This window comes from Antechinus flavipes, chromosome 4 (assembly GCF_016432865.1).
Source record: "Antechinus flavipes isolate AdamAnt ecotype Samford, QLD, Australia chromosome 4, AdamAnt_v2, whole genome shotgun sequence".
In the NCBI taxonomy this organism is placed as follows: domain Eukaryota; kingdom Metazoa; phylum Chordata; class Mammalia; order Dasyuromorphia; family Dasyuridae; genus Antechinus; species Antechinus flavipes.
This window is the reverse complement of record NC_067401.1, coordinates 161,440,229-161,466,570: the sequence shown is the minus strand read 5'-3', so window position 1 is coordinate 161,466,570 and position 26,342 is coordinate 161,440,229. Positions and strand designations below refer to the sequence as shown.

At 33.6% G+C, this 26,342-nt stretch overlaps 1 protein-coding gene across 1 annotated transcript in view; it reads right to left on the bottom strand.

The window, feature by feature from the left end:
- Positions 1-200: 200 nt before the first annotated feature.
- The window catches only part of NOL11 (nucleolar protein 11), a 38,263-nt gene continuing 12,121 nt past the window's right edge, over positions 201-26,342 (bottom strand). Inside the window, exons 7-18 of the mRNA XM_051995263.1 lie at positions 24,967-25,155; positions 23,120-23,196; positions 17,183-17,306; positions 16,648-16,757; positions 10,122-10,196; positions 8,682-8,866; positions 8,387-8,512; positions 7,925-8,149; positions 7,029-7,107; positions 6,458-6,550; positions 807-914; positions 201-634 (exon numbers count right to left, since the gene is read on the bottom strand). Coding sequence (XP_051851223.1) covers positions 521-634; positions 807-914; positions 6,458-6,550; positions 7,029-7,107; positions 7,925-8,149; positions 8,387-8,512; positions 8,682-8,866; positions 10,122-10,196; positions 16,648-16,757; positions 17,183-17,306; positions 23,120-23,196; positions 24,967-25,155 — 1,505 coding nt within the window. The 3' untranslated portion in view covers positions 201-520. The remainder of the gene's footprint in view (positions 635-806; positions 915-6,457; positions 6,551-7,028; positions 7,108-7,924; positions 8,150-8,386; positions 8,513-8,681; positions 8,867-10,121; positions 10,197-16,647; positions 16,758-17,182; positions 17,307-23,119; positions 23,197-24,966; positions 25,156-26,342) is intronic.

The following is a 26,342-nucleotide window of genomic DNA, read 5'->3' as shown; positions in this document are numbered from 1 at the left end:
TATCAAACAACTAAGAAATATTTCTAAAGATGAAAGTTAGAAGATAGCTACTCAATGGTTAAATCTTCTGACTTAACTTTGATTCCAAACATTTGGACATGAGAATGATGACCTAGAGGAGCTTTTTTATTCAACTAAAACAAATTCTTCTAACTATTGTTTCAATGGAAATTGTTTTTTAAGAAATACTACTCAAAAACTTTTTGTAAGAAATTAGATTTTTATACATACACAAATAAGCTTACTTAAAATCAACCAAGTTATCCTTTTAAGTTACTCCCAGAACATGCCTCTCCACATTCAACAAGCATCTATAAAATTAGAATAGTTCAGTCTGAAACTCATATCTCTTTTCAAGTGAGAAGTAATTCAGGTCTGATGTCTTCTATATTTGAAACTTGAATTGACATCAAAACAAAGTCACGCACCAAATTCTTCTGGTTAGCTGGATAAGTAGGAGTAGAGTTCCACTAAAGAAAAAGTCTTCATAAAAAGTCTCTCTACATAATGGATACTAATCTCAAATGAGTTCAAGCACTTCAATGGAATACAATCCCATATTTCTTTGCTGGTGCAATTTTTGTAGTTGCTGTAAACTTCCTTCAATTTTGTTGAGTTCTGAATAAACCCACACCTAAAGAGAAGAATTTAAAAAGTAATATTTTAATAATGCTTAAAGGTAATAAATTCAATCATTTTGGTAATCATTAGGCATTTTAATTATTAGAGGAATTTTAGGTGATAATTAGCACTTTACTGATAGGGAAACAAAAATTAATTTTGCCATGTAATAAATATTCACATACCTGGGCTTTCACAAACTTATAAAGACTTGCCAATATTCCTTTTGCTTCTGGAATCATCACAACAACTGTAAAATGAGCATCTAGCAGTAGACAGATCCAATCCATAATCTGAAGACAAATAGGAAAATAAAGATTGAGGGATTGTGCAGAACCTGCCACGTCTGAAAATTTCCAGAACTCTTTTAATGTATAGCTGGACACTTCAATTTACAGGTAGATAGTCCAAAGAAATAGATGGCTCCTCTTTCTAGAACTTGGTTTATATTACAATAACTATTTTAAAGCTATTGGATTATTTGATATGATTAATAACAATGCCAATAAAGCCAAAGATTTTGAGCTATGACACCATTGGCCTCCTCTTATTTATTTATTTTTTTTAAGCTGAGGCAATTGGGGTTAATTGACTTGCCCAGGGTCACGTAGCTAGGAAGTATTAAGTGCCTGGGGTATAATTTGAACTCAGATCTTCCTGACTTCAGCGCCGGCACTTTATCTACTAAGGCATTTAGCTGTCCCATTGGCCTCTTCTTTAAAATGATCTAATTGTTTTGTTCTGTGACCTAATTTTACCTTACCAGAGTAGGCATAAAAAATAAAAGATATTAAAGATCACAACTATTTGATCATGTGGGACAAAAGTTGATATAACCCACAACAGTGGTGATTCCTTGTGTTTACAAAAGAGTAATATGTAATTTCATATCTTCCAAACTCTGAATAGTTTACTTAAAAATTTTCATCAAACAAAAACACTGTTTCCAAAGACCTAAAGAGGAACTTTAGGGACTTAAAGACCTGCCAGAATATGAAAAAAACTTATGAGACCACAACTTAACACTCTAATATTTAATCTATTAAAAAAAGAACTAAGATAACATATGATTTTACATCATTTATCATCTCAAAATATTATCTGTTCACTTAAAATAACTATAGACAACATAAAATATTTGAGCAGCTTCCTGCCAAGACAAAGCCAGGGTGTATATAAACAAAATTACAAAATGCTTTTCACACAAATGAAGATAAATCTAAACAACTGGAAAAACATTAATTGCTCAAGGGTCAGCAGAGTCAATAAAAACTAAAATGATACTTCTACCAAAGTTAAATTACTTCTTCAATGCCATACCAACCTACAAAAGAATTTTTTTATAAAGCTAGGGGAAAAAACAACAACATACAAATTAAAGGAAGAAAAAGTCAAGAATATCAATAGAATCAATGAAAAAAAATTTTGAAAAGATAATTTAGTAGAAACAATCTGGTACTAGCTAAGAAATAGTGTGATCAATCACTGGAATAGATTAGAAACAGCATAAAGAGTAGTAAATAAACACAACAATTTAGTGTTTGATAAATTAAAAAACCCAAGCTTTAGAGAGAAGAATTCACTATCTAATAAAAATTTCTGGGAAAATTGGAAAGGAGTTTGGATGAAACATAGACCAGTATCTCATACCACAAACCAAAATACGGTAAAAATGGATAAATTATTAAGACATAAAGGGTGATGAGATAGTAGGTTAGATGAGCAGGAAAATAATGTACCTGTCAGATCTGTGGATGAGAAGAGTTTATGATCAAATAAAAGATAGAAAGAATCACAAGAGATAAAATGGATAATTCTGATTACATGAAATTAAAAAGTTTTTGCACAAACAAAATCAAGTCAAAAATTACAAGGAAAATAAGAAACTTGAAAAAAAAATTTATATTGTTTCCCTGATTAAAAGCCTCATTTTTCAAATACATATACAACTGAGCCATATTTATAAAAATAAAAGCCACTCCCCAATTGGTAAATGATCAAAAGATATAAACAGGCAGTTTTCTAAAGAAGTTGTACAAAACAGTTGTACAAAAAATGCTCGAGGGGCAGATAGGTTGCACAGTGGGTAGAGGACCAGCCCCTAAGTTCAAATCTGGTCTCAGACACCTAATACTTTCTAGCTGTGTGAACCTGAGCAAGTCACTTAACTCTAATTGCCTCATGGAAAAAAAAAGCTCTAGATCACAACTGATTAGAGAAATGGCAATTTTGTGTGAGATCACCTCATAGATGACAGAAAAGGAAAATAATTCATGCTGGAAAGGATGGGGGAAATTTTGGGATACTAATGCATATTGGTGGAGTTCTGAATTGGTCCAACCATTCTGGAGAATAATATGGAACTATCCCCAAAGGGCTGTAAATTTCAAGTCATTTGGATCACTTAAGATCCAGTATAATTCTGAAGGACTTATAATGAAAAATGCTATCAATCTTCAGAGAAAGAAACTGATGGGGTCTAAATGCAGAGTGAAGCATACTTTAAAAACTCTTTTTTTCTTTTCTTTTACTATATGGAAAATACATTTTGCATGCCTGCACATGTATAACCTCTATCTAATTGCTTGCTATTTCAAGGAAAGGAAAGAGAAAGAGAATTTGGAACTCAAAATTTAAAAAAAAAAAAGTTAAAAAATATTTTTGTGTAATTTGAAAAAAAATTCAAAACAAATGAGGGAAATAATTTCACAAAAACATAGCAAGATGTGTATAAACTTCTGTAAAACAAAATGAACAGAACTAGGAGAACACTGTATATAATAACAGCAATATTGTAACAATGATCAGCTGTGAAAGACTTAGCTACACTTGATCAAGGCAATGATCTAAGACAATTCCAAAATCCATGAAGAAAAATGGCATCCACCTCCAAGAGAAAATCAATATACTATGACTGCAGACTAAATCACACTTTTTAAATTTTACTTTTCTTATTATTTTTGAATGTGTTTCCTTTCGCAACATGAAAATGCTTTATGTGACTTCACATATCTAATCTAATTTGCTTACCTTCTCAAAAGCAGGAAGGAAGGAGAGAATTTGGAATTCAAATTTTTTTTCAGTTTTGTTCTTTATTATTATTATTTTTTTATTCTTATTTTAATAACTTTTTATTGATAGAACCCATGCCACGGTAATTTTTTACAGCATTATCCCTTGCATTCACTTCTGTTCCGATTTTTCCCCTCCCTCCCTACACCCCCTCCCCCAGATGGCAAGCAGTCCTTTACATGTTGAATAGGTTACAGTATATCCTAGATATAATATATGTGTGCAGAACCGAACAGTTTTCTTGTTGCGCAGGGAGAATTGAATTCAGAAGGTATAAATAACCCGGGAAGAAAAACAAAAATGCAAGCAGTTTATATTCATTTCCCAGTATTCTTTCTTTGGGTGTAGCTGCTTCTGTCCATCTTTGATCAATTGAAACTGAATTAGCTCTCTTTATCGAAGAGAACCACTTCCATCAGAATACATCCTCAAACAGTATCGTTGTTGAGGTATATAATGATCTCCTGGTTCTGCTCATTTCACTTAGCATCAGTTCATGTAAGTCTCGCCAGTCCTTTCTGTATTCATCCTGATGGTCATTCCTTACAGAATAGTAATATTCCATAACGTTCATATACCACAATTTACTCAACCATTCTCCAATTGATGGGCATCCATTCATTTTCCAGCTTCTAGCCACTATAAACAGGGCTGCCACAAACATTTTGGCACATACAGGTCCCTTTCCCTTCTTTAGTATCTCTTTGGGGTATAAGGGAATTCAAATTTTAAAAAATGAACAATAAAATTGTTTACATGTAATTAGGAAATATTTGCCAGTGATAGTAAAACTACAAAATTTTCTAAGAGACTCAATATTTTCTCTTTAAAATTTTTGAAAAGTAGTTAGGTGGTAAATATATAAGTCCTAAAAATTAATGATCACTATAACAGAAATTATCTAATCCATTGCACAATATTAAGGAACACATAGGTCCTGTCAATCCCAAGGCAGCTATAGAAAGATTAACAATGTCTTATCAACAAAGGAAGATTGATAGATGTTCCTGGAGCATATACTAAGCAAGTTAAAAACTTATAACTGACAAGAGATACACATCACTGCATTTGCTAAGTACAACTTGAGTGACTATTAGGTGGTATCTCTGATGGATAAATTTCAAACATGTAATCAATGGGGCCATATCCACATGAACTCAATCAACAATATGTGTACAAAAAAAGTCTAAAACAAATGGCTGAATCAAATGAACTTATTTACAGAAATGGCAAGATTTATATAAACTGCTTGAGAGCAGGGACTATCTTTTTTTGTATCTGTATCCCCAATACAAAGTAGGTGTTTAATATTGGTGAATTAATGCTTTTTAGTTTTAGTAAGTTTACATTCCAATACTTTTTGTTCAATTAAAAAATCATTTTGCTCCTCTGCATCACTGTTCATATGGTATTAAGTATCCAGCAGAAAGACTAGGTAGCTATATTTGTCTCCAAACAGTTTCTCTCTAAACTCCACTGGATAAGTAATTGATATTTAAAAACACCATGCTGTCAAAACCAATCTCATCTGAATTTCAGTATCATCCTGTGAGATTAAGGTCAATTATTATTCCAATTTTGAAATTAATAAAACTGAAGCTTAGAGAGGTTAAAAAATTTGGGATATAAGACAATTATTCATTATAGGAATTCATGTCTCTCTTTTAAAATTTTCAACAGTATCTTATTTTATTTTTCTAAATACATATCATTGTTTTCAAAATTCATTTTTGTTAGTTTGTGTTCCAAATTTTTCTCCCTTTCTCCCTTCCTTCTCCCCTCCCCAAGACAGCAAGAAATCTGATATAAATTAAATATGTGCAATTCTTTTAAACATATTTCCATATTTGTCATGTTGTATAAGAAAAATCAGACCAAAAGAGAAAAAAATGAGAAAGAAAAACCCCACCAAATATCAACAACAACAACAAAAGTGAAAAAATTATGCTTTGATCCACCTTGTCTCTATAGTTTCTCTCTCTGGATGATGATAGCATTTTCCACCCCCAAGTCTACTGGAATTGCTCTGAATCACCACATTGTTGAGAAGAACCATGTCCATCCCAGTTGATCATCACAAAATCTTGTTGTTACCGTATACAATATTATCTTGGTTCTGTTCATTTCACTCTGTAATCAGTTCATGTAAGTCTTTCCAGGCTTTTCTGAAAATAGCCTGCTCATCATTTCTTAAAGAACAATAATTACATTCATATATCAAAATTCATTCAGGCACTCCCTAATGGGCATCCACTCAATTTCTAGTTGTCACTACAAAAAAAAGCTGCTACATTTTTTACATTACAATCTCTTTGGAACACAGACCTAGTAGTGAGACTGCTAGATCAAAAGGTATGCAGTTTCAAAATCCTTTAGACATAGTTCCAAAATACTCTCCAAAAAGGCTGGATCAGCTCACAACTCCACCAATAATGCTATGTTTCTCTTGATACAAGCCCAGCATTCTTTCCACTATTCCATAAATTCAATGAATTGGTAAGGAGTACAAGAGATTATAGAGAGATGGGCAGCTCACAAAAAAAAAAATCAGGTTTTAAATAAAACTGCTAAATAGATACTTGTTTTCAGGTGAGAAGGAAAGAAAAGATATTTTTATGGTCATGTATGAAGACCAAGAATCCTATCACATTCCTCAATGAAACCCAACTTTTGTTACCACTCATGTTCTTTCCCCTAAAATCTGCCTATATAACCACTTAACAGTTTATCTACTCAGAATAAAGTAAATGTAACATTGTCTCACCTGGTTCAGAGTTGGAGGACAGGGTCCAGGAAGAGTCATACTAGCGTTTTCACTACATTTCTCATAAAGGAAATGCAAATACTGGAGAAAAAGCTAGGACAAAGAAAAGTGACAACAAACATTTCTGTTATACAAGTAACTCCAATGCAAACACTTAGTTCATCAAGAAGTATTTTAACCCTTTCTCTTGCTTTATTTCTTCTGATTCTCTTTCTAGAGTATGTTTATTTTCAGCTATGCTCTGAAACTTTCATTGAAATGATACCACATTTGTAAAAAAATTACCCAGGCATGGGTTCTGTCAATAAAATTTGTGTCCATAACACAAATAAATAAATAAATGAATGAATGAATGAATGAATTTTCGCAATCAAATGCAAAAAGGCAAAAAAAGAAAAAAGAAATGATTCCACATGTCCATTCATCCTCTGAAAATCCCCAGTTTCTCATACCCAATTTTAACTCAACTCTATAGTTATGTCACGCTGTTGTTTTCACAAGCAGACTAGATGATAGCAAAATCTAAAAGAGAAATCTAATTTCCACAAGTTTTTTATTAAAGAGTACTTACAATAACATGTTGCACAGTGAGGTCTTTCAAATTAGGCAAAAGAAACGTTTCACTATATGCTGAATGGAGAATTGCATTTCTATTTATGACTAAAGGAAAATGAACACAATCTTGAGGATATATAAAAAAGAAATCATAAAAGTATTTTCTTAAATTTGTATAAAAGATTAACACTGTTATCAAATATTTTTGTGCTAATCCCATAGATACTGAAAATGCTCAATTACTGCATGCATGAGTCTTTTATTAAAATAGTATTTACAATTTGATAAGTCTAACTAGCAAATTGATTCTAAGAAAGCAGTTACTTTTGGCTGTCAGGTGGAAGTTCTTTCTATGGGAATTGTCATTTAAATATTAGAATTTAAGACATCACATTGGGAACAATGTTTATGACATTTAGAAATCAGAACTTAGTTCAGAAAAATTTAATTTCTTTAAATTGATTAAAAGAACCAAATTTAGGTAAATACCCCTGAATAAGCCCATTATTACAATTAAATTTACTTTAAAAATCCAATCATTTCAGTTGGTACAGAGCTGTGGTTTCATTGTTGTGGGAAATTTCTACTTGTGTAAACTCCTTCCACTTTGCAGCCTACCTGTAACTTAGAATCTTTGAGAGTCATCTGGGACATTGACAAGTTATGTGGCTTGTTCATGATGCTACATGAATGAGGAGGCAGAACTTAGCCCCACACTATTACTGATTCTTAAATCTAGTTTCTCTAACCATTATACAGTGATGCCTCTCTTTAATACTATTACTTTACTATTAAGTTAACATTCTAAAATAATGAAACAAAATCCCTGGCTTACTCGAAGATATTTTTTTTGTATAGTAAGGCTACCACATGATAAAAGACACAGAAAAATATTCATGTTTCAAAGGATACAGTAAAGCTGCTTTTGGGGGACTCACAGGACATGTTAAAGCAGTATTCATCGTATCATCCAGTTTATTTAACTTGCCATCAAAATTATCCTCTTCTAAAAGTACTGGACTGAAACCATTTTGAACAATTTCTGTTTTTCCCATTTTTCCATTCTGGGGAAAGTCAATGTAACCAATAACTGACTCCATATTCACATTTGTCCCTTCAAGGCTGTCATCGCCAATACTACAAGAAGAAAGATTTTACAAATAAGCACAAAATTAATTGATGATTCCACCCAGCTTCCCCTCCCTCCCTAAAAATATGTTATTATAACCAAAAATAACAGCCTCTTTGGAAGTCAAGAGAAATACCCAAAACTTAATTTTTTAAGCATTTAAAAATTTTCTATAGTTAAACATTAACAATGAAACCTATATTAAGAATTGAAACAAAGAGGGGAAAAGTTTGTTTCTCACATACCTTAGGAAAACCTTTAAGCAAGCACAGGTAATTGATTCAGGAATGTCAGGAAACTGCTGTAGACAGAGCTGTAACAAATGCACATCTCTCTTTTCCAAGGCAACTGTCATCAAGTCCGGACACAAACTGAGGGGAAAATAAAAGATGCTAAATTATTTTAAAATTCCACACAAATTTCACTTATAAAAAAATATTCCGCAATTTCTCCCCCCCAAACATGAAAGTTAGAATTTTATACAAAACATCACAAGAATATAGTACATACAAAGTATTCTTAAGTAAGAAAAGCTTTTACCTGTAAGAAAGTACTTGAGTTTGGATGAGTTGTACCAGACTACTCTGAGGATAAAATGTTGGTTCTGCTTTACACCTTCCCACCAGTTCTGTTACTATATGTCCAACAGTAATTTGAAAGTCAGGTGTCCGTTTATCAGCCAAAAACTTATTCAACTGTTGTTCAAGGTGTTTTTCAGATATATCCTGAAAGAGAAATGGAATCCCAGAATCATGATAACAGCAAAATCCTAAAGTATTATGAATAGAGTATTTTCTCATTTTTCATTCACAGTCACTAGTAGTAGGGTCATTAATGCATGCTTATAAAATGAAAATTGATATAAGTAAAGACTGCATTCTAATAAAGCAGCAGTTTAAAAGAGGATTCTATGTTAAACTCCTTGGAAGACAACTAAATTGTTGCTTTAGTCAATATGCAAATTCAATGGTTCATCTATAAGTAATCTGTAATCATAAATTAATAAGCTGGAGATGTTGGTAGAGCATTTAGTCCAACCCTTTCTTTTTAATAGACAAGGAAAGTGAGGTGGAGGGAAGGGAGCTGGTGAATTAGTGTCAAGAACTGGATTCAGATTGAGACACACAGAAAAGATCAATATCAATTTCAAATTCTGCCATGCTTTCAAATATGCAAAAATTTCACTTAAGAAGAGTTACTATTATTTAGCACTTCACTATTAGGAGAAAGAGACAAATTTCCAAGAAAGCAAGTTATAATCTGAAGCTTATGTTAAAAAAGCAATTTCTAGGATGTGACCTGGTGTTATTACAACCTCAGTTCAATATCCTATTCCTTCTAAATCTATACAATAGAAATGAATAGAGGAGCAAAAAAAGATTCAATTATTACATTATACTAACAAGAATTATTAAGCAACTGTTATGAATCAGACACTATGTCATGTAGAACCATGCATTTAAGTTTTTCAAGCAGATGTCTATTTCCTAAAAATTTCAATTAATTGAGGTTTTACTGTATTTCCATTGCATTAAACTTAATTTTTTGAATGCCCTTAAAAACTTACTCAAAACAGTTACCCTTACCCTATTATACATATTTAAAAGTTGTCTTGAACTAACAGACTTGTCAAAATACAAGGTAAAAAAATAGGGGGAAAAAATTCAAGACATTTAGATTTAGATGTTAAAGCATCTAAAATTTAAAATTTTATCTGTAAAGAACAAAAGTTTATGGACATGGTTTAGCATAGTGCCTAACGTATAATAGGGAAACTAATAAATGCTTTCTGACTGATTAACATGGACATATAATCGTTTTTTTTTTTTTTTTTTTTGGGGGGGATCATTGTTTTTGTTTCTATATTTGAATATGCATATAAAAGAAAATAAAAATGAAGTTTTAGTTAGAAATAAAATAATTTCTGATATTTGCCAAATTTACCAATTTGTCAAGAGATTTCTTTATTACTTTACCTACCTTTATATCTGATAAAAATACTCTGTTCTTTGAATCCTCCAGCTGAGACTTGGTTTCATTTCTTCTTGTCCTTAACTAGAATTAAATAAATTGATTAGGACCTTGGAGCAGTTTAAAAAAAAAAAAAGATCTAGTTAGAAACAAACTTCCTCAAAAGATGAATGTATCTTTATATCACAGGCAAAACAAATTTGGGGAAATCTAACCTATTTTGTTATTGCGAAATTCTGTCATGATGATTCTAGCACTAGCATTAATACCTAAGGTTGTGGTAAATCAACAAGAGAAAACAAGTATTCCTACTAGTAAAGAGGTTCTGCTATGTACCTATCCTTGTCATTTTTTCTCCCTCTTTTAAGTTTCTTCTTCCAATCCTTTCCCTTTATTGTCTTTTGGGTGGATTATTTAGAAGTTTAGACTATTTGAGGACAATGTAATGCATTTATTAAATGCTTATTATATACTATATTATATATATTATATAGCACTGTGCTAAGAGATGGGGATACAAAGACATTCTAATGTAAGGAAAGCATGTTCACAGAGAAGTCAATACTAAATTTAACATAAACACAAGTATGTGGGAGGCATGGGAGGAGTGAGAGGAGACATTATTAACTGAAGAAATCAGTATAAGCATCCTTTAAGAGGAAGCACTTGAATTGAGCTTTGAATGGAGCTAAGGATTTCATAACAGGAAAGGGATGAGGATTTCAGGCAAAGGAAACAGCCTTGGCAAAGGTACCAAATCAGAAGACGCAAAGTTACCTAGGGGCCAAAGAAAATAAGCCAGTATGGCTAAAATTCATAAGATGAAAGGATGCAAATAAATCTACAAAAACAGGTTGAAGAAACACTATGAAAGGCTTTAAATACCAGATGTATGAATTTAATTCTTTTTTTGTACAGGACGGATATGGTCAGACCTGTACTGTGTTTTAGGAAGATTATTGTGGCAGCAAAGTTGGTAGATGGATTAGAGATTAAAGTCAGACTGTAGGTAGACCACTTAGGAACATACTTATTATAGGAATCTACTAAAAGAGAGGTGAAGTAGACCTGGAAAATGTCAATAAATATTGAATGGAGGAAAGTCACCATGACTTGTTAATTAGGATGTGAATATATAGTTTCAATGCAATTAGTAAATGTCTAGTATATGCAAATTCAATTCTTAAAGAGGTAACACTTTTTGAGAAGAGCAAATATGTAAGGGGTAGCTTACATAAACACACAATTCGTTTCACAAATGCATTGAGGGATATTCAAGGACTTAACTGCAGTCCAGTTTGACTGGAACACAGACCATAAAGAAGGGAATCAATTTGGAAAACAAGGTCAAAGTCAGGCTGCTGAGTTCTCTAAATGCTGAGGAATTTCCTTTTTATTCTAGAGGCAACAAGAAGTTACTGAAGATAAATGAGTATCATTAGACCCGCACCTTAGATTATTTCACCTCTGCTTACTCCTCATCCATATCCCCAGATTTCTTATTCCTTGTTCTTCCTCAAAGATGATATTCACCTAATTCCCAGCATTTTCACTGGTTGTCCCCCAGGCTCACAACTTTCTCCCTCCTCATCTCTACCTTCAGGCTTCCTTCAAGTATCAGCTAGAATACTACCTTCTACAAGAAGTCTTTCTTCTGAAGATCTCCTTTGTACCTTGTAAATATCTTGTTTGTATAGTTGTTTGCATAATGTATCCCCTCTAACCCCCATTAGACTATGACCTCCTTGAGTGCAGGGCTTGGCTTTCTTGTTTTTATTTTTTTACTTTCTTTGTATCCCTAGCACTTAGCACAATTCCTGGCATTTAGTAGGTGCTTAATAAATGCTAGTTGATTGACTAATGGAGAGAAAAAAGACAAAGTTATTAGATACCTAATATAATCCAGACAAGATGTGGTAAGAGCCAGACAGGCAACTTACTGCCCTCACATTCCTTTATTTTGATAGCTTGGTGTTCTAAACAGTTCCATTTTATATTGTCTTCCACTCTTGGATCATCCTTTGCCATTATCCTAACATTCTTATTTCTTGCCAAACAGCAATCCTGGGTTATTACTTTAAGCAGCTAAACATCACTAGAAGTCAAGTCAAAGTCTTCTTTGGTTCAAAACAAATTTGTTATCTAATCTAACCTGTGCTCTCACACTTACACACCTGAATAACTCCTTACTATATACAGAGCTAGCTGAACCCCAATCAAGTTTCATATACTAGCCTACTGTTAATTACTATGGCAATCTTTTTGCTAATCAGCTTTTATAACTCCACCCAACCTTACATATAACACTTTCAATCTCTTGATATGAGAAGAGCAAATACCAAATAATACTACCATTTCTTTTTGAAAGTACCTCAACTGATTTACCCATGACTCTACTTGCCATTCCAGGAATTGCAAAATTAAAATATGCTCTTCTGGCAACAACTCCTTTATTTATATACAATAAATTTCTTATCACTTGCTAAGGACTTTGCATTCTGCCTCACTTAAATACAATTCACATGCTAGTTAAGACATCACCTTCATGATGCCATTGGTCCTTTGAGAGAACAAAAAAAAACAACTTAAGATTCCAATTTTAGAGAGACAGTATTTTGTCAAGGTTGGCCCCTCTTCTCATGCCCTTGATTCCCTTTCCTGAAAACTCTGTCTATACTCTTCAATCTCTATCTACCAGCTCTTTCTCTCACATACAAACATACTCTGAGATCTGCAACCTTAGAAAACTGATTCACCCAATTTCAAGCTAATGTCTCAGCTCTTCTCTCTAAAACTAAAACAGAAAAATGCCACTTGCTTGTGTTATTTCCACTTTCTTATTTGGCACCAACTTCTCAAAACTTTTCTTATCTGATTTCCAGCCATATCATTCCAATAAAATTGTTCTTTTCAAGGTAACTAATAATTTTTACTTGAAAATTCTTATCTTTCCTCAATTCTCATGCCCCTTGACCTCTTTGAAGCTTCTGGCATGGCTGATTATCCATGGCTGACGTGGATGTTCTCTTTCTTTGGTTTCCCTGACAGTGCTCTCTGGATTCTCTTTTTACTTGGCTTACCACCTGTCTTCTCACTCTTCCCAAGTTTTCTTTAATAAATCCCATTCCCCTTAAAGAGTTTCCTCCAAGGCCTATGCCTAGTACCACTTTCTAGTCACCTCCCTGACAAATTTCAACTATTCTTATAGGTCCAACTATTTCTATACAAATGAGAAGATAGAGCTATTCAATTCTTAGTTTCAGTTTTTGTCTCAAGGAGAATAAACCTTGCACAGAAAATAACAATGAAAATAGCTAACAAAAAACAAAGACCCAATGATAAGGATGTAAAAATAAGCAAGAACCTGACTGCCCTGGATAGATACAAATAAATCATCTGGTCTAGGACTGAAGGGACTAGAAGAAACTGCTAAGCCACCGTGGGTGATATTTGAAAGACTATGGAAAACAGGTCATACAACAAGAATAGAGAAGGGCAAATGCGATGATTTTCAAAAAAGGGAAAAAAGGAATCTGCAAAACCAGTGAGCTTGACTTTGATTCCTGGGGAAATTTTAAGATGGAACATTAAAGAGATATTGGTGAATATCTATCTAGAAACAAAAACAGTGATAACAAGAGCCAGTCTAATTACATCGAAAACAGATTATGCCAGTCACTTCATTTTTGCTTTTGATAAAATCAGAAAACTGGTTGATGAAGGAGATTTTACCATCACATTTGTTAATGTTTATTGTTGGAATCTTTACAAATTGCTAACTCATTAGAGTTGATGTTTTGGGCCAGAACCTGAAACAAGGTACTAAGTAGAACTAATTAGTACAATGCTTGTGTTTACACCTTTACTCATTGGAATTCACAAGTATGGGAGATTCACAAAGTAAACTTTGTAACTTTGTGAATTCATACCTCCCTTGAAGTTCTTAGGGCCAGAGAACACTATGGGAGAAAATCCATAATCCCTCTCTCTGGTATATAAAGCAGAGGCTCAGTGGGGAGAATTCAGCCAAATTACATGGAGAGGGGAGTGTCAAATCAGAAGAAGCCACGAGTCGGAGTTGAACTAGAGCCAGGAGAGAATTACTTTGGAAGGCAAGAGAGAGATTCATCTTTGTGCTGGCTGGAGGCTGAAGGGAGCAGAGGCAAAGGACAAAGCTGCAGGAGTTCTCAGAACCGAGCAGAAAGACAGGCCTCTAAGAATCTAGCTATCCAGGCCCAAGGAAAGAGACAAGACTTGGAAGGAGAAATAAACATTTGTATTTTTACCAGCTGGCTGCATTTGGGGTAATTATTGATCTGAACTGATACTAAGGCTGCCTCCAGAAAACCTCCCCCAAGAAACCTCCTCTCCCCAGAAAGAACCATCTTATTTTATATATTTTAAAGAAGAAAAAGATCACCACATTTGCTTATTTCACACTGTTCTTGTGAAAGAGATAGAAAGATACAAACAAGTTCAGGACTAGGTAGATGAGTGAAATAAGAACATCTGTTTATTGTTCAAAGTTAGTGCTTCAGGTAGTTTCCAGTAGAGTAACTCTAGGTATAATGTTTGGTTGTGTACTATTTTACATTCTGGTTAATAACTTAGATAAAAACATAAATGACATGCCTATAAATTTTCAGATGACAGAAAGCTGGAAAGAAAATAGCTAATATACTAGATAACAGAGTTGAGATACAAACAGAGACTGATAGACTGGAGCACTGGACTGAATCTAACAAGATGAAATTCAATAAGATAGGTGTAAAGTATAATGCCCTCATACAAAAAAAAAAAAAAAAAAAAGGAATAAGATGAGAAAGGTATGTGGTTATGATGAGGGCAAGGGTACCGAAGAAGAGGTTAGGCAGGAATGGGTGAGGTTTCCTCGTTCTCCAAGGCCTGAGTTCGCAGCAAAGGAATTTCGCTAAACTCAAAGGTTGTGGTAAAAAGCTTTTACTGTTAAAGAGACACCAAGAGAAAGACTTCCCTTGGAGGGCAATATCATTCTCAAGAGAGAAGTGATTTGCAGAGACATTTTCTGAAGATCCATTTTAAAGATGAGTCTAAGAATTGACATCCTGTATACAAGACCATTTGGGTTTGTATATGAAACGAGATATTTTCTGAAGATTCATTTTATGCATGAATCTAAGAGAATCCTGTCTCCAGAGGATGCAAGACCGTTTGGGTTTGTATAACTTTTTGTTGGTGATTTTACATAACTTTACAGGGCTGTCTCAGGTCAAACAGAATTTTACTCTCATCAGTTAGACACCAATTTGGTTGTAAAAGAAATGGGTAATTTGGGGGATTGCAAGCTCAATAAGTAAGTTAGCAGTGTAATGTAGCAGCTAAAAAAAGTTCATGTGATCTTGGGATACATTAAGAGGAGGCAAATTCTCAGAATAGGGAAGTAAGAATCCTACTGTGCTCTATATCTCTTAATCCTCATCTGGAGAACTGTTCTGGGCACCTGATTTAAGAAAAACACTGACAAAGATGAAGAGTGTCTAGGAGAGAGCAAACCAAGATGGTAAAGAGCTTGAATCCATGTCATATGAGGCTTGAAAAAGCAAGAGATATGGAGAAGACTCAAAGAAGGCATGATAGCTGTCTTCAAGGGCTATTATGAGGAAAAAAAAAAAAAAGTTAGACTTATTTTATTTGGCCCAGAGGGCAGAACTAGAAGCAGGGAAAATTTAAGTTTGATGTTACAAAAACTTCTTAACAATTAAAATTGGTCAAAAGTGGAATGGGCTACCTTGAGAAGCAGGAGATCCACATTCCTTCAAATATATGCTGGACTATGTAGAAATAGCAATTAGAAATTCATTTCTGATTTGGTTTGACTAGATTGCAACTAAGGTGTCTTCTGATTACCAAATTCTGATTTCTTGATTAAAGCCACATTTTATAGTTTTAAGTGCCAGAGAGAAGGGTGTGTATTTTTAATCTAGAGGCAAGGGGGAAGTTTCTAGAGCTGGGAAGTACCTCAGTCAGGCCAGTAGTTAAGGAATATTGTCATGCTAATTGAGTGGAAAGTGGATTAGAGAGAAGAGAGACAGGAAGCAGGGAGACCAATTAGGAAACTACCATAACAATCCATGAAGTTATTAAAGGTCTAAACTAATTCACAGATTCAGAACATGAAGGAAACTAAGATCACCAAGGCTACTCTCTGCCTCTTTCCCTTTAAGATCATATAAGCAGGGAGAACTGGAAAGACCTTAGAAAACATTGAATCTTCACTTTACAAATAAGCAAACTGATGCACAGAGAGATTAAGTAACTGGTCCAAGATCACACACCTACTTAAGGGTCTAGGACAAGATTTTAACACCTAGGTCATTGCCTTTGTATCCCTAGTGCCTAGCAAGATGCTTACATGTGTATGTGTTTGATAAATGTTTGGTGGACTGATATACAAATGGATTAAATGATGCTTGGATCTGAAATGATGATTTTCTGGTCACTGGACATTTATGCTAGGCCATTAAATGATATTTTAATCAAAAATTCTCTAACTTACATTTCTCTTTGACTGTCCTTTAAGAGGTGCTAAGTTATTTGAATCTTGTGATTCAACTCCATCTCCTTGAAATGTTCCCCAGTTTACAAAACGGGACACAACTTGGGTACCTGTGAAGACACAAAATACATAATTTCTGTAATCATGCTGATACTATAGTTTTATATTAATTTGCTTCTTCAATTCCTTGACAAAACAAAACAATTACAGACACCTTAAAATTCCATTTGGTAACTTTTCTCCACAGCAAAGTTAAAAAAAAAAAATTATGTCCTATAAAAGTCCATAAATTCAGGAATATGAAAATGCAACAAGATGAGGTTCATAAGACAACCATAGAGTCAGTATCTACCTAATCTACCTTAGGGATTTTCACATCGTCCCTGGACATTGGCTTTTCTAGGAAGATAGCTCTCCCTGAAAATTTCTACTATAATAGCAAATATCAAAGGTAGAAGTATAGTCTATAGGAAAGCTATGGAAGCTACTGGAGTGGAAGAAAAATGTGTGTTTACTATGATATAACAATTCATACCTGGAGCTTGAATATGCTTGAGTTTTCCCAGAGCAGCTGCTAATGATGATATTTCACATTTAAATGGGATCACAGTCAAAAATTTTCCATGCAGCATAAACAATTTCCCCCCATAACACCAAAGCTAGAAAATAAAAAGCATATTAAAGCTAAAATACTTTATGCAATTACATCATACCTTTAATTTTAATAAAAATTTTAAAAATAAAACTGATTTTGATTAACTAAAGCCTGACTATAAAATATGTGCAAGGCTTTGTGCTGAACACTGGGATTATGAAAGATGTTCTAGGAGTAGGACAAGGAGAAAATTCAGCCATGTTTTACAAGAAAGAAGCAGTTAGATACATAAAAGATATCAAACTCTGTTCAGAATGAGGAAGACTTGAGACCAAATCCTGCTGCAGATAGTCACTAGCTGGTGTAACCTTCAGTTTACACATCTGTAAAATGGGACTAATAAGAGTACTTTCTTCATAAAGTTGCTGTGAGGATCTAATGTAAGTAAAGCACTGTGTAAACTTTAAATGTTAGTTACTTCCTATGACATATCTATATAATACACCATGCAGAATGAGTCTAATTTAGTCTTTTAAAATTTCTATTACATTTCAGAATATAGGTAAATCTACTCTACTGTTTAACAAGCAGTGGCTGAGATACCACACAATATCAACATAGAGATGATGCAAACTTAAAAATGCACAATACATGACCGAGCCAAGAATGGCGGAATGAAGGTAGGGATTTAGAGCCCCTTGAAATACCTTTAAATAGTGATTTTTAAAAATTTTAGAGCATCAGAACCCACAAAAAGAAACAGTAGAATAGTTTTCCATCTAAAAGCAGCTTGGAAGGTTAGCAAAAGGGGTCTGTTGCATCGGAGCAAGCCTGGAGCACAACTGCTGTACAGCCACACCAACATAGCCCAGGCCCTAGGAAACCAAGAAGAGGCCAGGTAGGAGGCCTCTAAAATGGCCATTCTGGCTGTGATCTACAGACTTCTCAACCCAAAGAAACCCAAAGGACAACTCAGCAGGAAAGGTTTGGTGTTTTAGGATGTGAGGGGAACCCTAGCCCGGGGCTGGACTTCAGGAAACACTGAATCAACAGCAGTGGCAGCAGTGACCACAGCAACCATCAGTAGCAGCTTCCAGAGATCTCAGCCCATCAAGTAGGGGCACCAGAACAAGTGGTGAGAGGGAGATTGCTTGGATCTCTTTGCTGGCACTGGGGGGAGGAGGATAACACTTTTGCTTTGCTCATAGTTAGATATGGGTAGCAATGCTGGCTTACAGAACAGGTTCCTACAAAGATCTTTGAAAACCAGCTCTATAAAACCCCTAAAGCTTGGAACATTGCACCCTCCATCTTGGGAAAGATTCCTACTTTATTGAAGAATTGAAGGCCAATGATCAAACAAAATGAACAAACAACAAAAACATTCTGACCACAGAAAGCTAGTATAGTGACAAAAAGATCAAAATATGCACTCAGAAGACAGCAAAGTTAAAGCTCCTACATAAGATTTGGTCTCAGGCTATGGAAGAACTCAAAAAGGATTTTGAAAATCAAGTAAGAGAACCAGAAGAACAACTGGAAAAAAAAATGAGAGTGATGCAAAAGGAAATACAAAAAGCTAATGAGAAGAATGCCTTAAAAAGCAAAAATGATCAAACAAGAAAGGAGGTACAAAAGTTCACTGAGGAAAATAATTCCATAAAAATTAGAAGTGAGCAAATGGAAGCTAATGACTTTATAACTCAAGACACAATAAAACAAAACCAAAAGAATGAAAAAGGAAAAAAATGTGAAATATCTTATTGGAAAAACAATTGACCTGGAAATAGACCCAGGAGAGAGAATTTAAAAATTATTAGTCTACCTGAAAGCTGTGATCAAAAGAAGAGTTTGGACATCACCTTTCAAGAAATTATTAAGAAAACCTGTCCTGATATTCCAGAACCAGAGGGTAAAATAGAAATCGAAAAAATTGCAAGCATCAAGCATGGTACAGCCAGAGTCAGGAAAATAATACAAGATTTAGTAGCTTCAAGATTAAAAGGATGGAGGGCTTGGAATATGATATTATGAAGAGCAGTGGAGTTAGTATTACAACCAAGAATCACCTACCCAGCAAAACTGAGTATAATTCTTCAGGGGAAAAAGTTGTCATTCAATGAAATAGATGATTTTCAAGCATTCATGGTGAAAAGACCAAAGCTGAATAAAATATGTGACTTTCAAATCATTAAAAAAGGGTCACATAAAAAAGCTAAACAGGAAAGTCATAAGGGACTTAGTAAGATTAAACTGTTAGGTTAAACTTCCTAAGTGGAAAGACACTTGAAACAACTCAAGATTTATCTGTTTACATGGTATTTGTAATTCATAAGAATTTTCTCATTATTATGGCACTTAGAAAGGAGGAAGATATATAGACAAAAAGCACAAGTGTGAGCTGAATAAATAAATAAAATCAAGGGGTGAAAAAGAAATGTACTGGGAGAAAGAGAAAGGGAGAAATGGAATGGTGTAAATTATCTGCCATAAAATAGGCAGGAAAAAACTTATACAGTGAAAGAGAAGAGAGAGGAATGGAGGGAGAGTGAACCTTATTTTCATCAGAATTGGATAACATATACACTCAGTATGAGTATGGAAATCTATCTTATCCTGAAGGAACATAGGAGAGGAAGGGGATATGAGAAGCGGGGAAGGATGATAGAAAAGAGGCCACATTAGGGGAGGGGCTAGTCAGCAAAAGAAGGACAGGGTGAAAGGAAAGAGAGAACAGTATAAACAGGGGATATACAGTTAGCAATAGTAATTGTGAAAAGAATTTTGAAGCGAGTTTCTCTGATGAAGCCCTCATTTCTCAAATGTATAGGGAACTGAGTCAAGTTTATGTAAAGAAATAGTAAGAGCCATTTCCAAAATGATAAATGATTGAAGGATATGATCTTTGAAGATATGAAGCTATGAAAGAGGATAAAACCATACATATCTTTTGGCCTAACAAATACCACTACTAGGCATAAATCCCAAGAGACTTTTTTTAAAAAGGGAAAGAACCTACATATACAAAATATTTTCTTAGGGCAAAGAATTAGAAATTAAGGGGATGCCCAGCAAATGGGAAATGGCTGCTCAAACAAAATGAAATGTACTGTATACAAGATAACAGCAAAGTTCTGGGATGACCAGCTATGAATGACTGCTATTCTCAGCAGTTCAAAGATCCAAGACCACTCTGAAGGACTGTTGATGCAAGATTCTACCCATACCAGAGAAAGAAATGATTGTATCTGAATACAGACTGAAGCATACTTAAAAAAATTTTTTTGGGGGAGGAAACCAATCCTTTCTCTTGCAACATGATTTTTATGGAAACATTTTGCATAATTTCACATAGGCCTTCTCAACGAGCCAGGTATAGGAGAAAGGCAAATCTAAAACTCAAAATTGCTAAAACAAATTGTTTTACATGTAACTGGATGAAATAAAAGAATCAAAACAGAAAAAAAAAAGCACAACAAATTTGACTTGTGCAAAATTTGACATATATAAACAGCTCAATTATTTTTAAGGGTAGTTTTAAAGTTATATTCACATTATTCAGTTGCAGTGGTTACTTCTATGTTACTCTTACTATTCAGATGTTATAATCCTATTATTTTTGACTAGCTCTTTACTTGCTTCCATGAAAACTTCTAAGTTATCAGGGAGAAAAAGAAAAATATTTCATTTTGCTAAAGAACAAAATAAATCTTACTACTCCCCCTCCAAAAAAAATCAGATTAAATCATAGATTAGTTTAAACCTGGAATAGGAGTCCAATAACCACATTTCTGCCATGTATTTCTGTTTGCTTTTCTATTTCCAAAGTCAAGTCACGAACATTTTCTGTCATGATTTAATAAGCTTAATAAATTAAAATCTTTTTAATTTCTTTTTGGACATCTTAAATTTTAAACTTCATATCAGTGAACAAATATATTACTGTGGCAACAGGTCAATTGAATCGCAACAAAACTACAAAACTTCAATTTGAATATCGGCTATATGAAAATCTAAAGACACAGATGATTACCTTCTTAAGGGACTTGAGATTAGACATCATACTATTCTAAGAATATTTTTAAAATATGTACCAGATCCCCTGTAATTCCAAACTGCTGACCACAACTCTGATGTTATCACTGATATTACTCTTAATGTGATAATGTTACCAAGTAAATGAATACCCTATTTATACTTTTTTGAATGGAATACAGCTTTTCTTCTATTTGATAATAGCTTGTAATAAAGACTAACAGCCTTTAATTTTTAATTCTTCATTTTGTGCTCTATGCATTAGTAGAAAATTGTTTATAATATTATCTGGCTGACAAAGAAACGCAATAGATCAACAAAAACCCCTTCCTAATTTGTAGAACTGAAAAAATATGACAGACTGAAATTTTTTTCTTCCATAACTAAGTATTAAGCTAATTGATAAACCAAAAATTTTCTTAGTTTTCCTGATTATAAGTAGCTCACTACTTCCAGAAAACAAGCAAGTTCCTATTTTGATGTCTCATTGTGGTTTGAATGTGAGAAAAGGGAATACTTTGGAGGATATACCATCCTGTGGGTTAATGACAGGAAAGGAAAGTGATAAATGTTGGATAAGATGTGAGAAAATTAAAACACTAATGCAATGCAAGTGAGTTTGTGAACTGATCTAACTATTTTGGAGAAAAATTTGGAAATATGCCCAAAGGTTTCTGAAACTCAGTATACTCATTGATAAACTACTACTAAGTCTGTATCCCAAAGGGGTCATGGAAAAAGACATACATGTACAAAAAATTTATAACCCTTTTAGTGGTGGCAAAAAACTAATACTTATCAACTGTGGAATGGCTGAACAAGATATATGAATTTAAAGAAATACTATTTTTCTACCAAAAATGATGAGCAGGAAGATTTCAGAAAACTTAGAAGACTTATATGAACTGATGTTGAGTGAAATGAGCAGAACAAGAAAAACATTGTTCAGAGTAACAGCAACATTGTATAATAATCAAATATGATATTCTTAGCTCTTCTCAGAAACACAATGATCCAAGAGAATTCCAAGGTATTTATGATGGAAAATGCCATTCACACCCAGAGAAAGAATTGAGTCTGAATACAGATTGAAGCATACAATTTTCACCTTTTCCCCTCCTGATTTTTCTCTTTTGTTCTGATCCTTTTTTCACATAATTAATATGGAAATATATTTTAACATGATTGTACATGTATAACCTCTATCAAATTGTTTGCCATCTTGGGAAGAGAAGAAAGGAAATAAGAAAAATGTGGAATTCAAAATCCAATAAAAATGAATGTTAAAGACTATCTTTGCATATAACTGGAAAAATAAAATACTATAAGTGGGAGAAAAAAAGATTTTACTATCCTGGGCAGTTTTCAAGTAGAGTCTTAGAAAAAGATTATGTTGATCTTCCAAGAGCCAACGTAGCCAAGCTGGAGAAACTCACCACCAGATTAGAAAATAATGGATGAACTGTGAGTTATATCATTTAATGAATAATATTAATGAAATGTTAGATCTAAAATATGGAATAAGTACAGGAAATTTTAAGAAACTAGGGCTTGTAATTTCCAGTGTTGAGAAACTCCTGTGAGGAAACTTCACACATGCAAATGATCAATTTATCTGTAATTTATAATTTTAGAGTTGTTTAAGACAGTGACAGGTTAAATGATTTGCCCATTGATCACAAAGTTAGCATGCCATTTCTATGGCGTCAATGGGCAAATCATTTAACCTGTCACTGTCTCAAACATATATATACATACATACATACACTACTGTTTCTTAAAGGCTCACTATCAAACTAAATTTTTTTTCAATAAAACAGAAAAAATTATAAAACAACTTACTTGACCACTCGTCCCTTGTGGTAATTCCTTTGAAGTTTGTAATGTCTGGAATTTTATATTCCAAATAGAGATACTTTCTATAAAATAGAAATACAGTATTAGAATAAAGGTATCATAAATACAAATTTTCACTGCCCTAAGACATTATAGTAAAAATATATTTATTTTTCTTATAGTCTTCCAAAACTGTATCAAATTTTATTCTAAGACTTCATTCTGTATTAATTTGGTATACATGTTAGTTTAACTTTAGTCATTTGGTAATTCTTAAAATACCAAGCATCCATGTGTTTATTATTAGCATCATGGGGCTCAAAACAAATATAAAATAATGGTTTCTACCATTAGGAGTGTCACTCAGGGCAGCTAGGTGGTGCAGTGGATAGAACACCAGCCCTGAAGCCGGACCTGAGTTCAAATCTGGTCTCAGACACTTAACACTTCCTGGCTGTGTGACCCTGTGCAAGTCACTTAAACCCAATTGCCTCAACAACAACAACAAAAAGTCACTCACTTAACAGCATAAATTAAATAATTATTATATGCTAGACTGTACTAAGTGCTAGGGACAGGAAAAAAAGAAAAAGAAAAAATAGTCTTGAGTCTTAAAGAGTTTATATTCTAATGGGGATAACATGACAAAACAGACAAGATATCTATTGATTAGTTAGGAGATAATTTTAGCGGGGAAGACATTAACACCTAGGGATTATCAGAAAAGATGGAATTTAAGCTAATTTTTGGAGGAAACTAAAGATTCTAAGAGTGAAGAGACAATATTCCAGACAAAGAAGAAGATAAGAAGACAGAATGTGTGTAAAGCAAGTAGGACTTGGATGACTGGACTGTACAATGTTTGGGGAGAGTCAAGTATAAAAATGGAAAAGTAATAAGGGAAGAGATTATGGAGAGCTTTAAATGCCAAAGAGAACAATTTTTATTTGACACTAGAGAACCTCTATGAGGCTACTGGAGTTTACTGAACATAGTTTTTTGGGATGGGGAAGGGAGAAAGGATAGGAGGAAAAGACGTGCTAACATAATCAGACCTGCCCTTTAGGAAAATCACTGTGGAGGATGGACTGGAATGGCAGGTAACAGTCAAGCAATAGATCATGAGGGCCTAAACTGTGTGAATGTAGAAAGCAAAGTACATAAAAGTTGTGCAGACAGAAATAACACGTTACCTATCAATCACACTGGCAACAAATTGTTATTGCTAACAATTTGGCAGTGATTGGATACATGGGTAAAGTAAGGATTTGAGGATATAACCAAGGTCATGAACTGGGTACACTTAACAATAATGGAGAAGTTCAGAAGAAGGGTGGATTTGCTCATATAAAGGCATTAGATTAGATAACCTTGAAGATCCCTTCCAGGTCTAAACTTATGATTCCAATACAGAATATCTCTATACTGACCCACATGTTTATGTTTATAGGTTATTATGTAAAGTGAGAGTTGCTTACAAAGAAGCCCTCATCTCCTGCTCAAAGGGAAGTTTACCAGGTGTAGAAGCAATGGAACTCACTTCCCTCATGATAAATCAAAAGCTATATAAGTTAAAGGTGTTTGGGCTCAGAAGCATCAGTGATTCTAGACACATGAAGGGAAATATTGATAGACAATTTGGCTTACTTAAGATTTTTTAACATGAGAGAGATGTGTTTTTAAAAATGTTTTAGAAGCTATGTGGATAAAGATTACTTAGGAGACTACTGAAAAAATCCAGGTATGACATAATCCCAGTAGCAATGAGGATGTGGAAGTAATCTTCCCAGTCCTTTCATATACATAAGACATTTTGAAGAAACAGGACTTAGTGACAGACTGGATACAGTTACCTTTAGGAGCTTTGAGTGAAGTTCCCATTACTGCTACATGATCCTTATCAAGAATGGCAAATGAAACACCCCTTAGAACATTTCCAGATATATAAGTCTTGAGTAAGAGAGATGTGGCCAGTATTTTCTTCTCTTCAGGTTTACCCTGATTTAATGGTATCAGGGTTTCATATATACACCCATTACAACCTATTGGAAATAAAAATGGTTTTTGTGTTAATTATTGAGGGGGGAAACGTTCCTTCCCTCCTCACAATTTCAGATAATAAATCAATACAATTTAACCAACACTTCAGGTCCAGTAACACGATTATAGTGTTGGTTTGTTAAAAATCAAACTCACATTTGAAACTAGTAAAATTTCTTAACAGAATAACAATAAAAATCTAAACAATCTTTAATAGCTTTCTACCTATATACCAGAATGATTACATTTCACCAATGGGAACAATGTTAATTCACTGAAGACCAAGTTCTTGACTCAGTATAAAGAAATCACAGATAAGATTAATAATATTATCTATGCAGATAAATGATAAAAACAAGCATTTGGAATTTAAATCATTTAAAAGCTATCTAAATTGTGTACTTAAGTCACATAAAATAGATTCTTATGAGGATTCCCTCATTAAAAAAAGATAACATATACTGTGCAATTAGATGGAACAGAGTGATAGAGTGCCAGGTCTAAAGTAAACTCATTTTTCTGAATTCAAATGTGATCTCAGACATTTAAAAGCTGTGTAGCCCTATTTAAGTCAGTTAATCCTGTTTGCCTCAGTTTCTTTATCAGTAAAATGAGCTAAAGAAGGAAATGGCAAATCACTTTAGCATCTCTTTCAAGAAAATTTCAAATAGGTCACAAAGAGTTGGACACAATTAAACAAATAACATACAAATTCCATCGTGATAAATTTAACCTATATTGACATTCTAACCATAATTCTTACAAAGCTTTGAAAGGACAACTGCTCTGTCTTACAAAATATCACTGTATTGCTGTGGTCAGCTTTCTAGTAACAAGTTTATTTAGTTAGACTTGGATAGCTGGTCTCTCAGGTAACAAAAATATAGTGCACTCACTTTTCAACCCAATTGTTCCCATAACTAAAGTCTTTCCATTGTAGCATAATTTAGTACTATAGTTTGCATCCTATAGGCATAGCCTCAAAGAACTTAAGGAAGACAGAATATACAGAATGTTCTGTGTATACTGTTAGATATAAGTTTTGCTGAACTGTTTTTCTCCATATTGCCTCTTCCTATAGCATGTAAACTTGAAGAGACAAAGAGCAGAAGAAGAAGAGTAAAACAGTTTTTGTCTTTCTATATCTAGTTCCTAATATACAATGGTAATTTTGTTGATTACTTTTTCT